This window comes from Zonotrichia albicollis, chromosome 1, assembly GCF_047830755.1.
Source record: "Zonotrichia albicollis isolate bZonAlb1 chromosome 1, bZonAlb1.hap1, whole genome shotgun sequence".
Classification (NCBI taxonomy): domain Eukaryota; kingdom Metazoa; phylum Chordata; class Aves; order Passeriformes; family Passerellidae; genus Zonotrichia; species Zonotrichia albicollis.
In genome coordinates, this window is record NC_133819.1 from 94,260,536 (window position 1) to 94,281,427 (window position 20,892).

Here is a 20,892-nt window from a genome sequence, read left to right on the forward strand (position 1 = left end):
AAAGTCTGTCTTTGTCTTTAATCAAGAAGTTGGAATACTCTAAATTTTGTTTGTTATGGAGTGAGAGCAGATGGTCTCACAGGCCCTGTTTCCTACATATCTATTCAGTCAGAATTTAGGCAACCCTAAGTCTATATTCTTGCAAACCTGTTCCTTCATTTCTACTCCATTCCCACCCTTAAAAGCTTTCCTAAATCTTTGTGGAAGTTTTTCATCATGGGTGTGGCAGTGGATGACTGAAGGACCAGAGGAGACAGTGAAGACTATCTGTGGTCAGATTAACACCCTCAAGACATGTTTGGCCTCAGTTTTAAGTTCCCTTTAAAAGGTACAAGGTGGTTGGGGCCAATTCCTGTGCTTGCTTAGTGTGTGTTACATTCTCCTCTCTCAGTTGTGCTGGGGTTAACCTGGAGCCTTAAGAGACACACTGGTGCACACTTGCCAGCATTGCTGCGGGGGTAGCTCTGTTTCTGCTCCAGCCTTGGCCTCCAGCCCTTTCCTAAGCCGTGTTGCTGGCAGGCATGTGCCTAGTCCTATATCCTGCAGCTTCTCTTCACTGAATTTCATGGATTCCACTTGGACCTGACCTGCCATCTCATATTTTCCTAGTATTTGCTGTGACTGTCAGCAGCTGCTACTGTCACCAGGCTGCCCCCCTTGGGTACTGTGCCCTGGTTGGTGAGGTCACTGTCCCGTGGTGTGATCTCCCCTGACTTGTCACTGCCATCCCTTGCAGAGCAACCCCAGTCCTGCTGCTTCATGGCAGGTAGGTTGGACCACCTCAGTCCTGAGGCTGCCTGCATGGAGCCTGGCCTTCAGGCTCCTCATCAGCTGCAGATCAGGGTCAGACTCCTGCGGGAGCCTGTGGTCAATGTGTAGGAGTGGGGCAGAGCACTGCAGGCTGCTTCAAGATCTCTTGCTTTCCATCTTGAGAAACCTGAGATAAGAGATATCCCTGCCCATTGAAGGAAGGTTGGATGACATGGTCTTTAAAAGCCCCTTCCAACCCAAGCCTTTCAGTGGTTTTATGGTCTTCCAGAACCATTCAGTAGGGACTGCACAACCATATTAGGATTTATTAGTTAGATATGGCTAATATTTACAGCTATCCAGGTACCAAATATGCCGAGGGACATCAGGTGATCAGCAGTAGTAATATCCCAGAGCAATGTGGATTGTGACTGTGTGGAAGACAGTGGCCATGGGGTCCAAAACCAGGCGACTTAGTTAATTTAAACAGTTTTTGGAGGGACCACAACTGCAGTGACCAAGCACTGAAGTGCTAGAGCTCCATCAGGGGAAGTAATAATACACAACAAATACACAAATCAGTTGACTCTGGAAACTGGGTGTGAAAAGCAAGCCCCTTTAAAGTCTATGTCTGTTTGTGACCCTCAAAATGAGATGGTCAGGGCTGGCCTACCCCAGAGCTTGGGCCAGTCTACCAGTTGTGTTCTGGGGGTAGGCGAGAATAGAAGCACCACCCTTGGTTCTTGTGTTGCCTCAAGAGTGTGCTACCACTCCTCAGAGGCAGCTTGGATTGCCAGGTCCTGTTTGTATCAGATGTGAAATTCCTATTTGTGGGAGTGATCTGTCTAAAGAAAAAGACATGGGGCATGAGTTTGGTTGTGGAACAGTACAGCCCCTATGGCCCAGAGACATCTGCTTCCATAGCGAAATGCCAGCCAAGACTTCAGCAGGACAGTAAGGCAGGATGTGGTGACTGACTCCATTCCTCAGGAGCTTTGTGTGCTTCTCATGCCTGTGGGAAGTGAGATCCCTTCCAAGCAGGTACCAGTAGAAAAGCCATGACACTGGAAAAGCCTGTTTTGGTTCATCAGAAGAAGCTGGCAAACTCTACAAAGCGCTGCACTTCCTGCATGCTAGGGAATGAGCAGCATAAGGGAATGAACAGAAAAGTTCTTTCTAAACCAGATACAGACACTATGAGGATCTTGTGGTACTGTTTGGTCTCTCCTTTACTCTGACCACCTTCCATGGTTCTGCACATCATGTGCTGCATAGTCTGCTTGATAACTGTATAGTGGTATTCTCAGCATCTTCAGGTTTTCCAACACTCAACAGGCTGTGCCAAGGGTGTCCTAAGTCACTTCCAGCAGTGGTGACGCCATGTCAAACCCCAGGAATCAGTTCTTTTCAACAGCACAGGGTGGAGATCCTGGCATACCTGGTGGACCCTGACTACTGGCATGTTGATCCCAGATAGGTTGAAGCCACCTTAAAATGGCAGGCTCCTGTGAAGGGTCAGAAAGACCCATACCTTTTTTTGACAAAAAAATGTGGAATACTGGCAGTGGAGGTAGAGTGTCAGATCAAGAAATTAAATCTGTGATTGCTGTTAAATGTTTTCAGATTCTGCTGTGACTTGTGTTTTTATGGTCTCATGAGCCCTGAGGTTGGCTCAGTTGACTAAAACAAGGTGCTAATAACACCAAGGTGGTGGGTTTGAGCCCTGCATGGGCCATTCACTTAGGAATCAGACTCAATGATCCGAGTGGATTCCTTCCAAGTTAGACTATTCGGTGATCCTGTGAGAGTATCTTTCTGTTCTCTTGAGCATCTCTTCATCTAGTCTCATACTGTCATGGAATCATGGAGTGGTTAGGGTCGGAAGAGATATTAAAGATTATCTTGCTCCAACCACTCTGCCATGGGCAGAGTCACCCACCACCAAACCAAAGCTGGTTGTTTGAAGCTCCGTCCAACCCGGCCTTTCCCTGCTGTTTTAAAGACCCATACATGAAAACAAAGGTTTAGGTTTACAAAAGAAAGAGACTTATGATTTCAGAAGTGCAGGTACTCAGTTCCTTATTTTATCATAGTGTAGCTTTGTTTCCTCTCTACTTCCTCTCCTCCTTTTTGGAAATCCAACAAGAATCTTGATCACGGACATAGAATCCAGGATGTTTTTTGTCAGTGACAAACCTCCTGTCAATTAAATGGAAGTGGCTCCATCATGAGAGGACAGTAAGTACTCCTATATTTTACAAGTCAATATGTTCTAGGCTATATTCAGTACATTTTGTTGTGCTGTCTGTAGACCAACATAATAGGAGAAAACAAGGCTGACCAGTGTTGAGTTTCCAAAAAGGCAGGTTTTTAAACAGTAATTTTTTGTACCTGTTTTGAATCTGTTTCAGAAATCCATACTTTTTCCACTCTTCTTTATTTAAATCAATAAATTATTTATGAGAGTTTTCTTTAAATCAAATTACCTTATGCCTTATATCAAATATGCCTTATGCAATCAGCTGTCACAAGAAATATTAAATATTGGTCTAGTATTATTAAACAAGTTATCATTAGTCTACAAGAAAATGAAAGTTTTAAATTCATATCCCAGCAGTGTGGTGTGAAGGATGATGCAACAAAAAGAAAATGGCAGCAAGGAGGATTTCCTCTCCTCTCCTCTCCTCTCCTCTCCTCTCCTCTCCTCTCCTCTCCTCTCCTCTCCTCTCCTCTCCTCTCCTCTCCTCTCCTCTCCTCTCCTCTCAGATAGGCCACAAAAAATAATTTATTATGCATATTTTTATGCACTCTTTTTCAGACTCCAAAAAGAAATCTGAAAATTTTGTGATTAAGCCAACCTGACACTGCTGCTTTTTTTCCTTTCCCCTCCCCCCTCATTGCTATTTTTTACAATTTTACACAATATAAAAAATTTATAGATTTTAACATTTGCATGGAGTCTATAAAAACCGCATGCTGCATTATCATATTGGTAAACTTTATTATTTTTTATTATGGCTTTATTCTCTCTCATGGATGAAATGGCTGATATTTTATTTTGAATTGTAATTTATTATACAGTTAGTATCACAGGGGTATTTTTAATGAAACAATAACTGCAGAATACTGAAAAAATATAGTATTAAGGAAGGGATATATTCAATAACATGAATGTTAACACAAACAGTAGAGAAGGAAAGGCATTTTAATTATAGTTATCCTTATCTGCTTTTATGGTGAAAGTAGAATATGTGACCTAAAAAGAAATAAATTAGGGGCTGGTCTCTATTGATTTATGGGTGTGCAGTTCTTTAGTGCCCATTATTCTATGCCCAAGATTAATTGAGTTGGTCCCACATTTTTGCACTGTTAGTCATATAAGGAAACCAACAAGTTTCACCTCATGAACTCTGAGACAGATCTATTAACAGTATAGTACCTTTATGACTCAAATGTTTTCTGCACTGAAAGAGAGAAAAAGTGTAATGAATGACGAAATTAAAGTAGAAATCATTTGGAGTGGTTTTACATGGAGAAGGGGAGCAAATGTTCCTCAGTTTAAAAACCCATATGAAAGATAATCAGTCTTGGGGAAATTGTTCTTCAAGCAACCTACTTTACAGGCACACATGCATATTTTGACTTAATGAACTTTCCCCCTCACAATTATGCACAGAACTCCTGTGCTTTATAGCCAGCTTTGAGAAAGACAAAAATCCTGTCTGATTTACTCTTTTAAAACCTGGCCTAGGAGTAGCCCTGTAAACAAACCTACAGCTGAACAAGGTGCTGTGCGCACTACAAACCTTGTAAAGATTGATTGCAGGAACAGATCCTGACCACCCCCTCCTGTAGGAGCACAGGACAAGAGGACAGAGAACTGTGGAAGCATGAAACTAAGCTGGAACCTGTCTCCCACTGGCACCCCTCTTTTAGCACCTGGCAAGAGACAGAGCATTTCCCTCCTTCACCCCTTTTTAATACCTGTTTTCTTAACAAACTGAAAGTCAAGAAGCCTAACATGACAAAGGACATCTTGGTGGGACCCAGGGATGCGTCTAGGTCATTTGATGCCCCATCAAGGTGAGAGAGGTCCAAACAGAGTTCCTACAAGAGCAGTGCAGAACATGAAGTGCCCCCACTGAATGAAGTGGGGCCTCAGCAGTGGTCAGGGAGAAGGAAACCATGTTGGTGCTGATAAAGGAAACATCATTCAAATAGGTCAGGGACATCATTCAAAAATCATTCAAATAGGTCAGGGAGAAATCCAGGGCAACCTCCATTCCCAGGTGTCCCAGTTTCTCTCCCATCTCCCACATGTCTGGTTTCAGTAATCAGCCTAGAGTGCCCAGGGAGCAGGTAGGACCATTTGGTCACTAAGGAGCAGGGAGCCAGGAGCTGTGTGCCATGAAGTGGCCATCCCACAGGCAAAGTGAGCAGGGCAGACATGGAGATGTGGGAGTTACAGGTCATAGCTGTTGCCCAGCTCAGAACTTAGCAGAAACGAAACCAGAAAGTAGCCTTTGCTCCAGGTAAATGGCTATCAGCTGGGTGGATGCACTAGCTGTGGAGCTGTTGGTTTTGTTGGTTTAACAAACACAATGCATATACACCAGCACAATTCAGTGTGGATTATAACATGCAAACAACAAAATTTATTGTCCAAATACAGTAATTGCTTAGAAAGTCCATCAATACTTGTGATTAGGAGCTGGAAACGATATAGGCACACAAATAATACTAGACATAAGCATTTTCTTATGCTTATGATAGATCCTGCTGAAAACAGAACGAAAAACCTAATCTGATTCTTGATCCATATTTGGACCTCTTCTGTTCTTTGGCAGAATCCCATACCATGGAAAAATTAACCAAGAGACTACCCATAAACCACACAGAGTGCTTGAAAGACATTAAAAGAGACAACTCTCTTTCTGAAACAGTTTCTGTCTGAGGAAAAATGTATGCATTGACAAAAAAAGAAATATACTAAGAGAGTTCTGCCAAGAAGGGATATTCTATTCATCCAGTACCAGTGTCTGATTTAATAATACTTAAAGAAGAGGGTGCTTTGTCACCTTTTCCAGCAGCATCTAGTTTTCTGCATAGAAGTATTCTTCTAACACTTTAGTGGGAATTCAAGACAAGAATTTGGCACTTTTAACTTAAGATACCAATTTGTGATTTACTGTGAATAAAATCTTCATCTATGAATTTTTAATCTCTAAATCTATATGTAAGTTCATGATAGGTGAGAGGGTAAAATTCCCCATCTTGCATTCCTGTTACCTTTCATAAATAATCTGGGATGCTCAAGTCTTGAAGTACTTTCTGTATACATGAACCCACTGTGGAGAGCTGACCTTTAGAGTGAGAGGTCCAGTCCAGGCTGTCCTCCATGGGGATAAAAATGTAGGGTACTGTGGCACAGTAAGGTTGCTTCTGCCTATATATTCTTAAAGGGAAGTAGTTCCTAGAACTTGGGGTTATGGGGTTGTTAGTGAGACATTTCTAGAGGCTGAAGTAGATATCAATCAGAATTAAATTTGCAATATTCTCTGCAGTGAGTAGGGGCACTTAAAATTCTGTAATTGCTTCTGGCTTGCAGAAGAGTTGTTCAGAAGAGCGGAAAAACTGCTGTAAATCCAGGCTGTTACTGTGCTGAAAGCAGACACACCTCAAGTCTAAAAAGGTTATATTTGCATCGATACCTGGTGTTTGCTGTGTCCTCCGCTCCCTGTCCCATTGTGCAGTACTTTGGACAAGAGGACAGGGAGTGCAAGTTTGCTTTTACTGGGTTTCGTTTCCTCAATCCTTCACCTCTGGATTGTTAATTGTGATACAAGAGACACCTTCCTATTATGAAATACTCAGGAATCTGTTCTCATCTCTGTCTCTTCCTACAAAGGCCTTTGTGGTCAGCATGTGCAAGAAGAAGGGAGCAGAAGTTGCTGCCTGCTGTGATTAATGCTTTGTGTAATTGTCTGTGGCATTGAGATGCTGTTCTCTTATGAGCCTATGAAAGCCCTACAGAAGAGTGAAAGAAAGATTAAATCTGCAATTCACTGTGTTCTGTGAAACCTCTTCCAATGACCATTATATGAATTTGGAAAAAAAGATCCCTGGTGCTCACATGCCTGTATTCTGTCACTGCAATATTACAGCTGCTTGGATGGAAACTCCTCTGGAAAATAAGCAGATGATAAACAGGCAGGAAGATCAAGTCCTTTTACAACTTAATTCAAATCTCCTCTCTCTCGCCTGCAGGATTCATCTAGTTTTCGCCTTTCTCCTTTAAGAATCCTTTTATATCAGATTCTCTCACTCAGGCAAAGATCAAGGTCATTTACAATGGCAATAGAAAGTTGATTAAAACAAATAACAAAGACTGTAGCGTCAGCAAGTTAAAAAAAACCTTAAGAGCATTAAATGAACAAAACTAAGGCAAGATCTAAGTCTGATCAGTTCCAACAGTAGGTTTCATGTTTTTCCTTTCCATATGACTCTATGTCTTTGCTCCACCATAGTGATTCTGGGCTCAAAATTCGCCTTAGAACTGTGCTGTTAAACACTGATGCATAAAAGGGCCAAGCAATTTTATTCCAATGCTCCTGTAAAATGACAGGCTACACCACACTCATTCCAGGCCTTTACAAGGTGAGCAAAGTAACTCAGTTCACATTTGAAACTCTCACCTCCCCAAAATACTTAAATTGTCCATTTTACTCTGCTTGGTGCTGGTATTGGTGGACAGGCACAAGAAGGATAAAACTGGTTTTTCAACTTTGAAATGTTTGTATTCCTTCCCTAACAGACTCCCTTTGCTAATTGCAAAGAATATTTCAACCCCTACAGAGGAAAAGAGCAGGAGAAATGGATGGGGGTGGGCCTACAGCCAGAAAGTTATCCATAGACTTTCAGACAACATCTCATTTAAGCTGATGAAACTCACTTTCACATGAGTTGTGACATAACCATGGCAGGAACTGACAAGTGTCAAAATCTTGCGGAACAAATAAGATTTCAAGTCCTATTCCTCTGTACCAAAGAGGAGCCAGCAAATGCTATACATTTATTCTGCTTTTTCCGATGGCACCAACTCCTCTCACCAGCTTCACTGGCACTCTGAAAGCATGTCCAATTCTCCCATTTACTTAGAATAGCTGCTGATATTTAACCTGAACTTTCTTGGCTTTTCCACAGAGAAGCCTTCCTAAATATGACTCTGCTAGTGGGAATAAAGAGTTACTCAATGCTCTGTCATCAGCACTGGGGGTTCTGTGCAAGCTCTGGAGCCCAAGAAGCAACCTCAGTGTTTTACTGGCACACCAGTGTCCTAACAGAACAAACCAACAAGCATGGACCTTGGCACAAAGGAAAAATAATGGTCAGAAAGAGACAGATGTATGTACAACTAGATCATGGTATCCAAGTGCAAACAGGGAAATTTCCAGCTTTTTCCCCCTCACAGTCATGTACTGCATTGGAGGATACTGTGACCTCTTTCAACTAATCCAGTCATGTGGCCTGTTTTTTTCCAGAATAATGTCTGCCTGAATGATAGAGATGAACCACAGTACAGTGTGTCATACTTGGAGCCCCTCTCATCATCACACAGTGCAGACAAGTAGGGACAGTGAGTGCACCAGGTGGGTCTATATTGCATAAGGAAAAAAAAAAAGAGAGATAATTGCTCTTGAAATTCTGGCACACTTTCAGTTACTTTAAAGTACAGACAAGGCCTGGGACCATAAAAGCCCTGAGATGTGAGCAGCACAGGCTCACGCCAGTCTGCTCACTCATCCATCTAGGACAGAATGATCCATCTAGGACTGTTCAACTTACCAGCAGTAAATAGTTTATCCAGTGTCTTCTCTGCAGCCACCACAAGCAACAGAGATCTCTTCATTATTTATTGTTAGTGCCTCATGATTTGACATTTAATTTAAGTCTTTCACTGTGTCTTGCCCAGAAGCTTTAACATTATAAATAGGAAAGCACTTTCTTTCCCATTTAAGAACTAGCCACAAGGATTTAGTTCTGTTTGATGAACCTTTCCAGAAGGCTTGCATCATGTTGTCATACATGGGTGATGCTCAGAAGATTTCAGGTTACTCTGTTATGAGGAAAGTTACCTAATTGCTGAAGGCACTGCTTCTTCAAGGCATTTATCACTGGACATATATGTTTCCATAAATACTGTAGAGATTAGGGAGTTTTTTATTTTGTTTACAGTTACAACCTTATTTACAAACAGCTGGGTGTTTTTGGACAGGTTTTATTTTCTTTCTGTTTTTGTAACAGAAATCCTTGGCATTTGGGATACCAGGCATTTTGACACAGGGAGCAGTCAGGTTGGTCACAGACAGCATGCCCTTGGCAAATCCATGTTGAGTAGGGCTGATTGTTTTCTTCTACTTCTCCTTAGGTGTGGCTGCCAAGAGGATGTGCTCTGTGATCCTTCCAGAGATGACTTTCACTGTGTGCTTTTCTTACTGTACTTCATCCTTACTCATGCTGCTTTACCCTTTACAATATCTCAGATGCTGTATTACATTTATTTGTAGCCTCCATTCTCAAAGCAGAAGATTAATGCCAGATCCAAACATCCTACAGATGCAAAAACTTTTCAATAAACAGAAAAATAAGAGGTTTCTCTCAATCAAAGCAGGCTGTTAAGGTCTGGAAGAATCTAAAAGAAGCAGCCACTCATTGCTCTTCCAAGGAAGCCTCTCAGTCCTTTTAAGCATGGTCTGAAACCTGTCCATGCATCTTGCAGCTGGAACTGAGAAGTAAATCAGGCCATCTGGTCTTCAGAGCCCTCACCTATGTAATAGATTGACCATTCTGTCATTAATGGCTTTTCAAAGCACCTTAAAAGCATTGCCAGTGCTCATGCTTACATAGGTACTCACTTGTATTAGTGTTTGAAACCTCTTTGTATTAAATGCTTATACTATACATATTAACGTTATGCCTAAGTGGCATACTACATGGCCTCAGAAATCTCCTGGAAACAAGAAAATAATATTCCCTTCAACTTACAGGCAGGGAGAAGTCCAAATATTTTAAGCTCTCTGTGCTCAGCTTCTGTCTTCTGACAAGACTTGCCCTTTCACATCTGAAAACAGGACTTTATTTCTGTTCCTTGGACCCTGCCATGCTGACCACAGACACACAACATTGGAGTGCACTCCTTGGATGCAGAAGCTGTAGTCTGGGACATCAGGAAGAGATCTGGCAAGTCACATAAGCAATACCATCAAGGAATTATTGGACTAGAGATGGTAGGCACCACAAACTCTTCTTCCTCCTCCTTCCTCTGCCAGCAGCTTCTCTGAGGACTGGACCCACCAGCCTACCCTAGGATCTGTTGGATCAGATTCCCTAACTGAGGAAGCAGCTGCCCCGAGGGACCTGAGCCTTCTGAACTGCTCAGCACTTTCCCTGGAGCACACACTGATCTTATCCATGTGGGATCTGTGAACTAGAAAAGGTGCCCATACTTACATAGACTTACTTCATGTTTGCAGATTGTGTGTCTTGAAATGGCTTTATTAAGGAACCAATTGTTATTATATTTGAATAGCAGTGAGAACTTGGTGTTGTTAATAATAGGACTTTGATCATGAATTCCATTGCTTCATATTTCATTTTTGTTTTCAACAAATTTCTTCCAGAAAAACATATCATCTTATATTCCTTTAAGAGAGGGATATAACTTATTAGTGGCTTGTCTACTTGGTCTGTTTTTCTTCATGAACCTGGTTCCTAGGTTTCAGAAAGACTTAAAATTTTCCCTCAAACCTATACATCTTGAAGACTGTATGAACTGATTGAGACTCTTTTCCTTCCCAGAGGCTAGAATAGCCTGTATTCCTGTACTCTGAGGTTTTGTTGGTGGAGCTGTGCATTGGAAGACTGCAACTTCAGGGTCAAATGGAACTCTAACTTGGCAGATGACACAGTTTTGTCACTTACGTATGCATTTTGTTTTACAGATTAATATATAAAGGAACAATTAATCTTTACTTCCATTTTCAGGCTCAAAAAAAATCAAAGACCCTGCTGCTGACATTTGTTAGCTGAAGTAACTTACCATGTTTTGTAAAGTAAGACATTTAAACAAAAGGAAAGCATCTGCAGTGCAGGAATAATGGCTTATAATAAATGTTTTTGGAATAAAATTATTATTTTGCTCAGAACATTAGTATTGGCTATCCCAGGACATCTTTCAAGTACCACTGTCCTTAGAGCCCTGAGAATGATGCCTAAGCATTCATTTCAGTCTGCCAAAGGCATGTGGGAGGTCAGGATAAGAAATAAAAGAATCAGTGGGAAGCCCAATGTAATAATGAAGACTTCCTCGAAGGCAGAGAACAAATGGGACATAACTCCATGTTTGAGTGGTATTTCTGCTCCTGGCTCCTATGGTGCTGCTCTTGAAGGGCTGAGTCCTGATCTGGGTGAAGGCTCTCACCCTGAGCATTCAGGACAGGACTACTCCCTCTTTTGCAGAGTCTGCTTTGAGTAGGGTCTCATTTTATATGTTTGGACTATGGAGTAGAGTCCTGCCATAAACCACAATGTCAAGAGTGACTGTGCTCTCCAACATAATGTTAAGGTCAAAAGCAGAGGTGCCATGTGGTGTATGATCCAGTCAGAGGGAGCTCCTCAGAGCATAGGCTGGAATTTGGATGTGCAAAATGGACATTAATAAGATATTTGCCACCTAACTCCATTTAAGGCCTAAACTTAGTCTTCCCAGGCTACTTATTCAAAGGCTTTTTTCTGAATTTCTAGCTGGAAATTCTGTAGAATTTCAGCCGATATGAGTATGCAGTGCATATAGATGTTAAATGTGTTTAGCTCTCTTTTTCATAGCACACAAAATTAAAACTTCCAAAACTATAATTTTCTGCCCCCCAAAAGCCACCAGTGCAACTTTGTGATTTGTTTCATCTGTAGTGCAGGGATGATGATACCTTGCTTTTGGTAGACAAAAATGATAATAAAAATCCAAATGAGACACACACAGCCTAATCCTGGAAAAGGATGACATATGGAAATATTATATAACTCACCTGTAAACTTCTTTTTGATGTGGGCTATAAAACTTCTGGGTCAATCACTTCCCAGCCTTTTCCTAGCTATAGTAAATTTGGGTAGTAGAAGATTGATAAGTTAAAGGAAGCGATTCTTCCCTATGTTACACACTCATGAATACTCTTCTCTACCTCTGAAAGACAGATAAAGACCATGCAATAATTAATGTCTGTTCTAAAAAGAGCTCTAGAAGTTCTTGAGAAGTGTTAGCATTTATTTCTGAGGAAAAGTGATTGCTTATGTGATTAGAGATGCACTAGACACATACCTAAATAAAGTTAGAAGGTAAAATTCCTTGGATATCAGAGAAGTGTCCCTACAATCCTCTCATTTTGTAAGCTAACAACACCTTTTTAGCTACTTATAGCTTAATGGTAGGGTTTTAATAATGAGGGCCATGAAGAAGGTGAAGCATCTCCTTGGAGGTGCATAGATAAAGGACAACAACAGACATAATTTGCAGAATTCTGACTAGATATACAAGGGGGAAAAAAAATCACTGTATGGGTGGTCAAATAATGGACCAAGTTCTACAGAGAAGATGTGGAATCACCATCCATGGAGATACTTAGAACTCAACCAAATGTGTCTCTGAGCAAATAACTGGATAATTCCCTAGCTGGACTGGATGATCTCCAGAGCTTCCTTCCAACCTAAATTTCTGTATGATTCTATGATTATGATTACATGAAGACCGCTTTCACATTCACATGTACCATGTGATGCCACTGTGTGAGCTCATATCAGCCCCTTGATATCACAATATCAGTCTTTTGGAGTTATTTTCTGTTCTTATTTTACACTATGTCAATTCTCACAGACACTGAGAATTTTTAAGTCAGATAATTGTGTTTGCTGACCTACCCTAAGCATGACAATGGTCATATGTTAAATATGATTTAATTAACTGGTTTTTTGGGAGACCTTACCTAGTAAGGCTTGATAGCAAGATTGCTATTTTTTCACAGCAAATGTGGCTTTATAACTACTAAAGCTAGTGCTACCTGTATTGTGAAGAGTTTTGCCATTTTTGGCCTATCTAGATGGCCTCTTATTCTGGTGGAGATACTTTGGAAGTGTCTTGGAATATCTGTATCAGTTATAGGCAGCTTGCATGTATTTCTTCTTGGGTGAAATGAAAAATTTAATTATACGAAAAAAATGCAAATTGCTGCCAACTGTGTTAACTGTGAGAGAGTTGCATTATCTTCTAACATAAATTGTCAGTGAATTGAAGAAAAGACGTTTTGGAAGCTGATCTGATTACTGTCAGGGAAAGTGCTCAAACTCAATTGTTGGCAAATGTCCAGTACCCATCACTGAACGATCATCACCTCATCATTCAGTCTTCTCAACTGACATGCAAAACAACATCCAAATATTCATTGCACATCTGTGCTGGACAGATTATGCATTAGCAATTCAAATCAATTCAATGTACAGGCAGTTTCTGTAAAGGCGTCTGTTTGGGTGAGATGCCTTGTTGTCTGGGATGGATAATAAGGCAACTCTGTCTAATCTTGGAGAACAATCAGCCCATCTTGAGAAGGTGACTGACTACGTATGCTCTTGCCCTGACAGCGCTAGAACAATGCCCCCATAATGCACTTGACTCAGCTGGTAATAAAATCTACTTTTGATTAGCAGCCATGGCTTGTGTCAATCACTGCGTGATGTACCATTGTCCTCTGGTCCTGAACACAGTTTATTTACAGGGAAACAAAAGCTTTTTGGATATGGCTGCTGCCCAGAGATTGCAAAGTAGATTGAGCTGTCAGCCTCACACACTAGATGAAGATTAATGAGTTGTGCAGACAATAAATATGAAGCAATGACCATAAATATGCTAATAGGTATTATCCATATACACTATAATTGCTACAAAAATTAAAAAGTAGTGTAAAGGAAATAGGTCAGAGGGTGACAGATAGATAATCTTGGATGCTGAAGATCTTTGGTTCAGTCAGATTCTCTACAGGTTTATTTCCTTCAATTAGACCCTTCAAAAGATTAATTGTTTAAAAGCTGTTTGAATAATCTCTTTTGAAACAGAGGTTTATGGGAAAATGTTTATGAAAAAGTGACTTCAATGAACGTGTTATTGAAATAAAAAAGGTGAGTACCAAAAGCAGAGATTAATGTCTCTGATCAGCTGCCCAGCTTCACTGTGAGGTAAATATTTCTAAGTGTCACACTAGTGGGGACTGCAAGGAAAACATACCAAAGACTAAGGTCCTTCCAAGCAAAATATAGAAGATATATAGAAGATATTGCCTGCAGATCTGATTGCATTGGTTTGTTTGATGTTTTCATCTTAGCCTATCTTTCCTTTTTTTCTTTCTTTTTTTTCCTTTTTAATTTAAGAAGAGAAGAATGCCCACCACTCAGATTTTCAGAGTACTTCCAATCCAGCCTCTGGCTTTCCAATTCCTTTCAAAGAGCACATAGCCTAGATTTTTGACACCTATGGGTTTCATTTGTACTTGAAACTCAGAGAGTTAAACTGTTAGCTCTGTATTTAAGTGTTCCAGCACCTAAGGCTACTGAAATTGTTGTGACACTGAAAATAAGAGCAGTCATACTCTTGGTATTCATGGCTTTGACTCCATGGTCTATCAGGCTTAGAAGGGCCACTGGATGCTTTTCAGGTCAGCTCACACCACCCAACCCCTCAACAATTTTTTGTTTCCGGAATGGGGAAGTTAACTTACAAGGTACAATTTACTGTTATGATGCCAAGCTCTGTGATAAAACTGAATTGTTTTGGGTTTTGGTTTTTTCTCTTTCCACACTTCAACTCGAAGTTGCACCATTTAGGTCTTAAAGTATCACTGCTTGGATTTTGACAAATAATCCACAAAGACTTACAACTGCCTGACTGCTTCTGTGCCAGCTTCCTTGAAAGCACAGCTGAACATTAACTACACTTGCCTAATATCTTGGAAGTCACCTTTTCTAACTATAAATGCCATTAAAACAAAGCACAAAAAAAAAAAAAAAAAGAAGGGAGGGAACCATTCAGGAAAATGTCTCACACAAAGCTGCTCAGTGAAAGGAGAAGCACACCTTTCTGGAAGAATCAACGGAGAGAGAGGACCTCTGGAAGCTGCAGGCTCAAGAACTGTGTTCTTGTTCCCAATCCCACTTCAGCAGTGCCACTGTGTCTTTCTAAATTGGAGGCTGTGATGTCAATGCCTCACATTGCCGGGGCACAGCAAGGTGCTGTCCCACCAAGGGAGGTGAGCACAGCAGATCCAGAGATGATAAGGCAGATAGAAAGTAGAGTCCAAATCATTGGGCAAGTTTGTAGGGTGAAGTCCAAGGCTTCCCTTGAATCCCTCCAGTAGCTTTCCTTTCCTTATTACACTGAGTTTCTTCATCTTATTTTTATGAGACTTCTAGTAATTTTTTTCTGTCCTTGCTTATGTCTCTGCCAATCTGAATTGCCTTGAGACACTTTTTTTTTAATAAAACTTTCATTCTGTCTAGTTTTAATTATTTTTAGTTAAACAACTTTGTGTGTGTCCATTATGATTTGTGGTTTAGGACTGAGTAAATTGTCACTTCATATAGAGTCTCTGCAGCTTGTAAAGCCTTCATTTCCTTGGCTTTGCCAGACTTTACCATCATTTCCTAATGGGTTGTTTGCAATATTAAATAAATTATACTAACAAAACAGTGAAGGATTTTACTATTTTTGAAGGAGGGTTCTGCAGCAATACGTACAGAAAAAATGACATTTTTGGTTTTATTGTGACTTTTAAGAAGGCCGGTAGCATTCACTGTCTTATTCTTATGGGGAATTTTTAACTGCATTTAAGCTTCAACTTAAGATATTTTATAACATTAATTAATTAAAATGATACATGAGGAACCTGAGAAATTATGGGTTAAGGATACACCATAATTACGGAAGCAAGTAGAGTAGAAAGCAAAAATAGCTGGCATTAGAATTAAGGAAACTAACATATATGAATTAAAGAAAAGTTGAATGAAAGAGAAGAGTTAAAAGATCACTGCTGCTTAGGGGTACATGGGCCAGATATCCCACTGCTCAGATAAATAGCACATATAAGAGGAGAGGAACAGACTTCATAGCCTTTGTTCTATAAACTACCATGTACAAGATATAGACATCACACTATTGTGAAAACACTATAGTTTTGTTCTGTATATTCCCTCTTTGAGAAGCATTCCTGTGGTATTGTGAGCTAATCAGATATTCTTCTTTACCTAAGGGAGGTCCATGGATTTTTAATGAGCCTTATTTAAACTCCTGGCTAAGAAAGGCTGTGATAAAGGCATGTGTGCCATTTGCAATGGCCTGTTCATTAAAGGCAGAGGCTCTGCTTTAGAGGGACTTGCATGAAGAAGAACAAAGCATCTGTGCCAATCTGCTCATATGACACAAGGTCCCCTCATGGTTCCTTCCGTATAGAAATTAATTCCAACCATCCATTGTTAGCTAGGTTCTGATTTCCAGCTCTGTGTGAACCAGTGTTTTCAGGGGTAGCTGTACCACAGCTGAACTCGGGGTGTGGTAACCAACCCACCTGAAGTCTCTGCATGCCACCACTTTACTGCCTTTTTGTCTCTTATCTTTACTCAGAGTTGTAGGAATACTTAAAACTTTTTACAGATGTAATTGAGTGCAATAGGGTGCAATGCAAAAGAGTTAAGAAGCAGAGCTTTCAGCTGCTTCAGTTGCCAAGCAATGACTCCTGCACCAGTAATTTATTTTAGTATCACAAGAGGAAATTACTTGGTTTGCCTAAATTCCATCTTGGCAACAGCAACAAAAAGACCTATTGATAAAGTTCAGTTTTGTTTCCTGGCTGAGAAAAAGTTTCAGTTTCTATTCTCCCTTACCGTGGCAGCAGTTTCATTTCTTCTTTATCAGCTGGAGAGTGTATAAAAAGATGGGCTGAGCAGTCCCTGAGCAGTCCCTGGGTGCTTCCCTGGAATTCTCACCAGCAGCAAGCAGCATGTCTGACCAGAACGTTCGCAACGCTGGCTTCACTCCTTCTGGGATCACAGGAGGATCCCTTGCTTCATCACTGATGTCCCAAGAAGCCAGAGCCTCTGGGGGAGGTGTGCCTTCTGGTGGCCCCACTTCTACTCTCCAGGAAATGGGTATGAGCAATTCTGTGTGTGACCCTGTGTGTGGTTTTGTGCTTCGGTGCATAGGATCAGACAGCTGTTCCTCCTTGAAAAAAGCTTGCCAAATAATCTTTTCTCTCCTACATTTCTGAATGGCACTGAAGAAAGAAGATTCCTCTATTTAACTGTGTGCTATGAGCAAGATGTTATTAAGGGTGTTTTCTGTGTGTGCACATACTATGCATGAATGAACATATACATTTGTGGTCTTAATGAGGTTTTGGACAGTGTTTATTTGAAGTTTGTGCTATCTCTCCATTCTGCCAGGAACCATCAAAAATATGAAGAGTCATGATAGCAACAAGCAATGATGCACTCATGCAAGAACATGATTTGTGTAGCTACATTTCATATTAATTATCATATTTCCCTTACTCTTTACTCACATCCATACAGGGGGAACTCCTAAAACGCTGTAGAGGAGAGAAATTAGTTGCAGTCCAAGAGACAAATTCATGAAGGGAATGTATGCACATCCTTGACATCCCCTATCTAAGTGCTAAAATAGGCATAGCTGTCTTTCACATGAGCTAACCCTGCAGGTGGCTGCTGTTCTGCTGCTGCCTGGCAGCAGTCCCTGCCCAGACAACTCTTACCAGCCTGGCACTTGTTTAACCCCAGATCCCATGGGATTTGTGCACAAGGTATTCTCCCTGCCAGAGCTGCCTGTGTGACCTGATCCAGCAGGATCCTCTGAACAGGCATGCCTCCACAGAACAGAGTGCCCCGTGCAATCCTGCTTTACTCAGCAGCTCAGTATTAGCTCTCTGACCTTGGATAGAGGCTTCCAAACCCCTTCTGCCCTCGGAGTCTCAGGTCCACATGTCCCATGTGCCAGAGGATTGCCAGCCAGCAGGCTCATTATAGGTGGGCATCTCTGCCACATTGGTCTACCACTGGTCCACTACTGCCAGAATCAGCAGGTACAAATCCGAAAGATGGAGCTGAATGTGACTTCTTCAGCCATAAAACAGGTGGTTGACCAGGGCTCAGATTCAGGGCATCTTTTAATAGCCAAAAGTGTGTTAAGCTTGATTAAAAGGAAATAAGTTGGATTTTTTATTTTACTATATGATTTACAATGCCAATATTATTAATAGAGTGAGGCCCTCTAGGCAGTGAGTGACTAGGTGACATAAGGGTCATTCAGAGACATACTGCATCTGACTCCTGTGAGGCATTCTTTAATTTTCACATTGTATGATTTGAGTATAGGTTGCTGAATACAGTGTTTATTGAATATTCAGTAGGAAAGAGCTTAAGGAATAGTAGCAGCCAAGGGACAGAAGATGAGAGAAATTCAGGAGAGGAGGGGGACAGAGAGAGTGAAAAGCAGAGAGGAGAGCTGCTCTCAGGCACCACACTGGCTCAGCAGCAGAAATCCTGGTATGCAGGAGATGCCAGTTGCTCACTCTAGTGATAAGTTAGTAAGATGCACAAGCTCCTTCTGTTACAGACCAGGGTGGTAAAGCACACTCATAACCAGTGGCAAACTCTTCAATGGAGATGCCCTATAGAGAGCATGAAGCTGTCAGTTCTAAGCTAAAACACTGAAGATTTTTATCTCTCTGTGTGCTGGGAATTTTTATAAGAAACAGAAGAAAATAAGCATTTAACTATGCCTAGTTTTATTCTTGCAACCTCTGTGTTACTATGGACTTTTAAGAAAAGCACCATTTTGGTGAAGAGAAGTCTGCATGACTCAAGGAAACCTTAACCATGTCGACAGGAGATATTCCAAAAGAGCTTTTATCCATGTGGAAAATGCTAGCTCTGTAACATTGCCAAGACAGGTGTGAGCTTTGGCTCCCTGCAGCAGGAGAGCTTGCCACACATTCTTTGCCTGATTGAGAGCTAAAAGGGCCTGATTTCATTTCCGCAGGTGCTCACTGAAATCTCTCCAAACACATCTTCTTAACCTTTTCATTCAGAATGTAACCCTTCCTCCCCCCAGAACAAACACGCTCCAAGGAGCGGCTGATTCTGCAGTGGGGCATGAGTATTGTTCAGTGTCACTTTACAGAAGATGCTATAACAAGCTCATCACCAAAATATTTGAGCATCCTCCAGGAATGCTTTAAGCATTATCACTAACATTTGTCATCACTGATGCTTTGCTCCTCTCCCAGGAGAAGAAGAGTTTGCAAAGGAATGTTTTGCTTGGGGCTTATTTAGACTGAGGTGAAGAAATACATATTAATTGGCCACTGGCTATCACAAACTGTGGTACTTGAATTTTACAGGTATCTATTACAGGTTTATGTGAGGGAAAGTGAAGTCAAAGGAACGTGTTCATCACCTGGAATAGAAAGTGCAACAATTCCTAGTTTCTACAGAAGTTTGTTCCACAGTCCTCAGGCAGCTCCAGAGAAAAGTGCAATTTCAGCAGAGGCAAATTGTGCTGAAACTATTTTGGAGATCCAGGTTTATGAAAAACATTCTGTGTAAGAGCCATAGATTTTCTTTTTTTTCTGGGGGGCTCCCCAACAGTATTGATACTATCCTTTCCCCAAAGTGGCAGCTAAAAAGCAGTAGACTGACAGAACAAGTCAAGTGATCAGCAGACACCTCGCATTTTGATACATTTGCTAGCCTTGAATTGTTTTAAAACACAGTAGTTTGTAATTGTCCTGTAAGATTCCTTCATTTTTTGCCAGTAACATGTCCTTTGTGACTGTCCTAGGTGCCAGGGGCACAACCCACTCATCAGGTTACACCAGCAGCGGGATCTCTGGTGGATCCAGGGCCTCTGACACAATGTCCAAGGAGGCCACAGCACATGGAGGTGGAGTTCCCAGGGGAGGCACAACTTCCACTGTCCAGTCCATCTGTAAGTGAGAGCCCTCTCAATAAAGATGAGTTCTGAGCACTCAGCAATACTTCAGTTCATTTACTGTACATTTACTAGATGAAGGGATGCAAGTAACAGGAGTGGCTGCTTTGTATTTGAAACAATATTTCTATGGTTTGTTTCTTTAAACTTGGTGGGAAGATGAAACTGGGGAATTAGTGAAAATAACTTTGCCACAAACTTGCAAAGGTATGAGTGGACAGCAGATTCAAAAATCTGAAACACAGTGACAGAAAAAAAAAAACCCAACAGACTTTTAGATTATGCTTTCATCAGCACCACAGTGACAGTTCAATAGTTCTTTTTCAATTACAAATTTAGTATTAAACCAAGGGCTCCACACTTGAACATGCAAAGCAGATATAGTGGGAAAAAACAGTGAACCCTGAGAATGGAGTCATCAGACTGACAGACAGGAATCATTAGTTTACTTCTTGGAGCATTTCAGAACAGCTTAGCTTTCTTTCCTTTAAAGGAAATGCATTGGGTCAAAACCACAGGAATCTGCCTGCACTTACCAGCTCAAAGCAGAGAACAACAGAAATCTCCCTCATCACTCTGCCAGGTTAATGCAATGCAGACCAGATAAAACAAACCAAGTTATGAGAGAGCCTAGTCTATGCCTGACTGCAGCAGTAAGAATGCTAACTGTGTTACTAGGATCCAGTGGGATTAGGAAGAGCCTTGGAGACAGGATTGATGTTCTTGATTTCAAAAAGTGTCTTCCAAATAGTAACAGAGACCTTTGATTTCTGACCTGGGAAGGTTTGTAGCCAATGCTTTTATGGTCTGTATATTTTCCTGTACTGCAACTTCACTTTTTATTGTCCTCACAATTTCTCTGCATTTCTCCTTAGCCATGGGTGGAAAAGGAGGCAGACGCTGAATAGAAGAAAAACATCCGTCCAAACCTGCAAGCAGTTCATCCTTCACCATCAGCTTTGGCAATTTCTCCCCTTCTATGATCTCCCTGTTATGAAAGTCAAAGCATTCCACGTGCACAAATAAAGTTTCTGTTAAAATGA

At 41.1% G+C, this 20,892-nt stretch overlaps 1 protein-coding gene across 1 annotated transcript; it reads left to right on the top strand.

Moving 5' to 3' along the window:
- The first annotated feature begins 16,758 nt into the window (after positions 1 to 16,758).
- LOC102065196 (uncharacterized) lies at positions 16,759 to 20,892 on the top strand. Its single transcript, XM_005482908.3, has 3 exons — positions 16,759 to 16,989; positions 19,700 to 19,846; positions 20,725 to 20,892. The coding sequence occupies exons 1-3, from the start codon at positions 16,842 to 16,844 to the stop codon at positions 20,751 to 20,753; spliced, it is 324 nt and encodes a 107-aa protein (XP_005482965.1). The 5' UTR covers positions 16,759 to 16,841; the 3' UTR covers positions 20,754 to 20,892.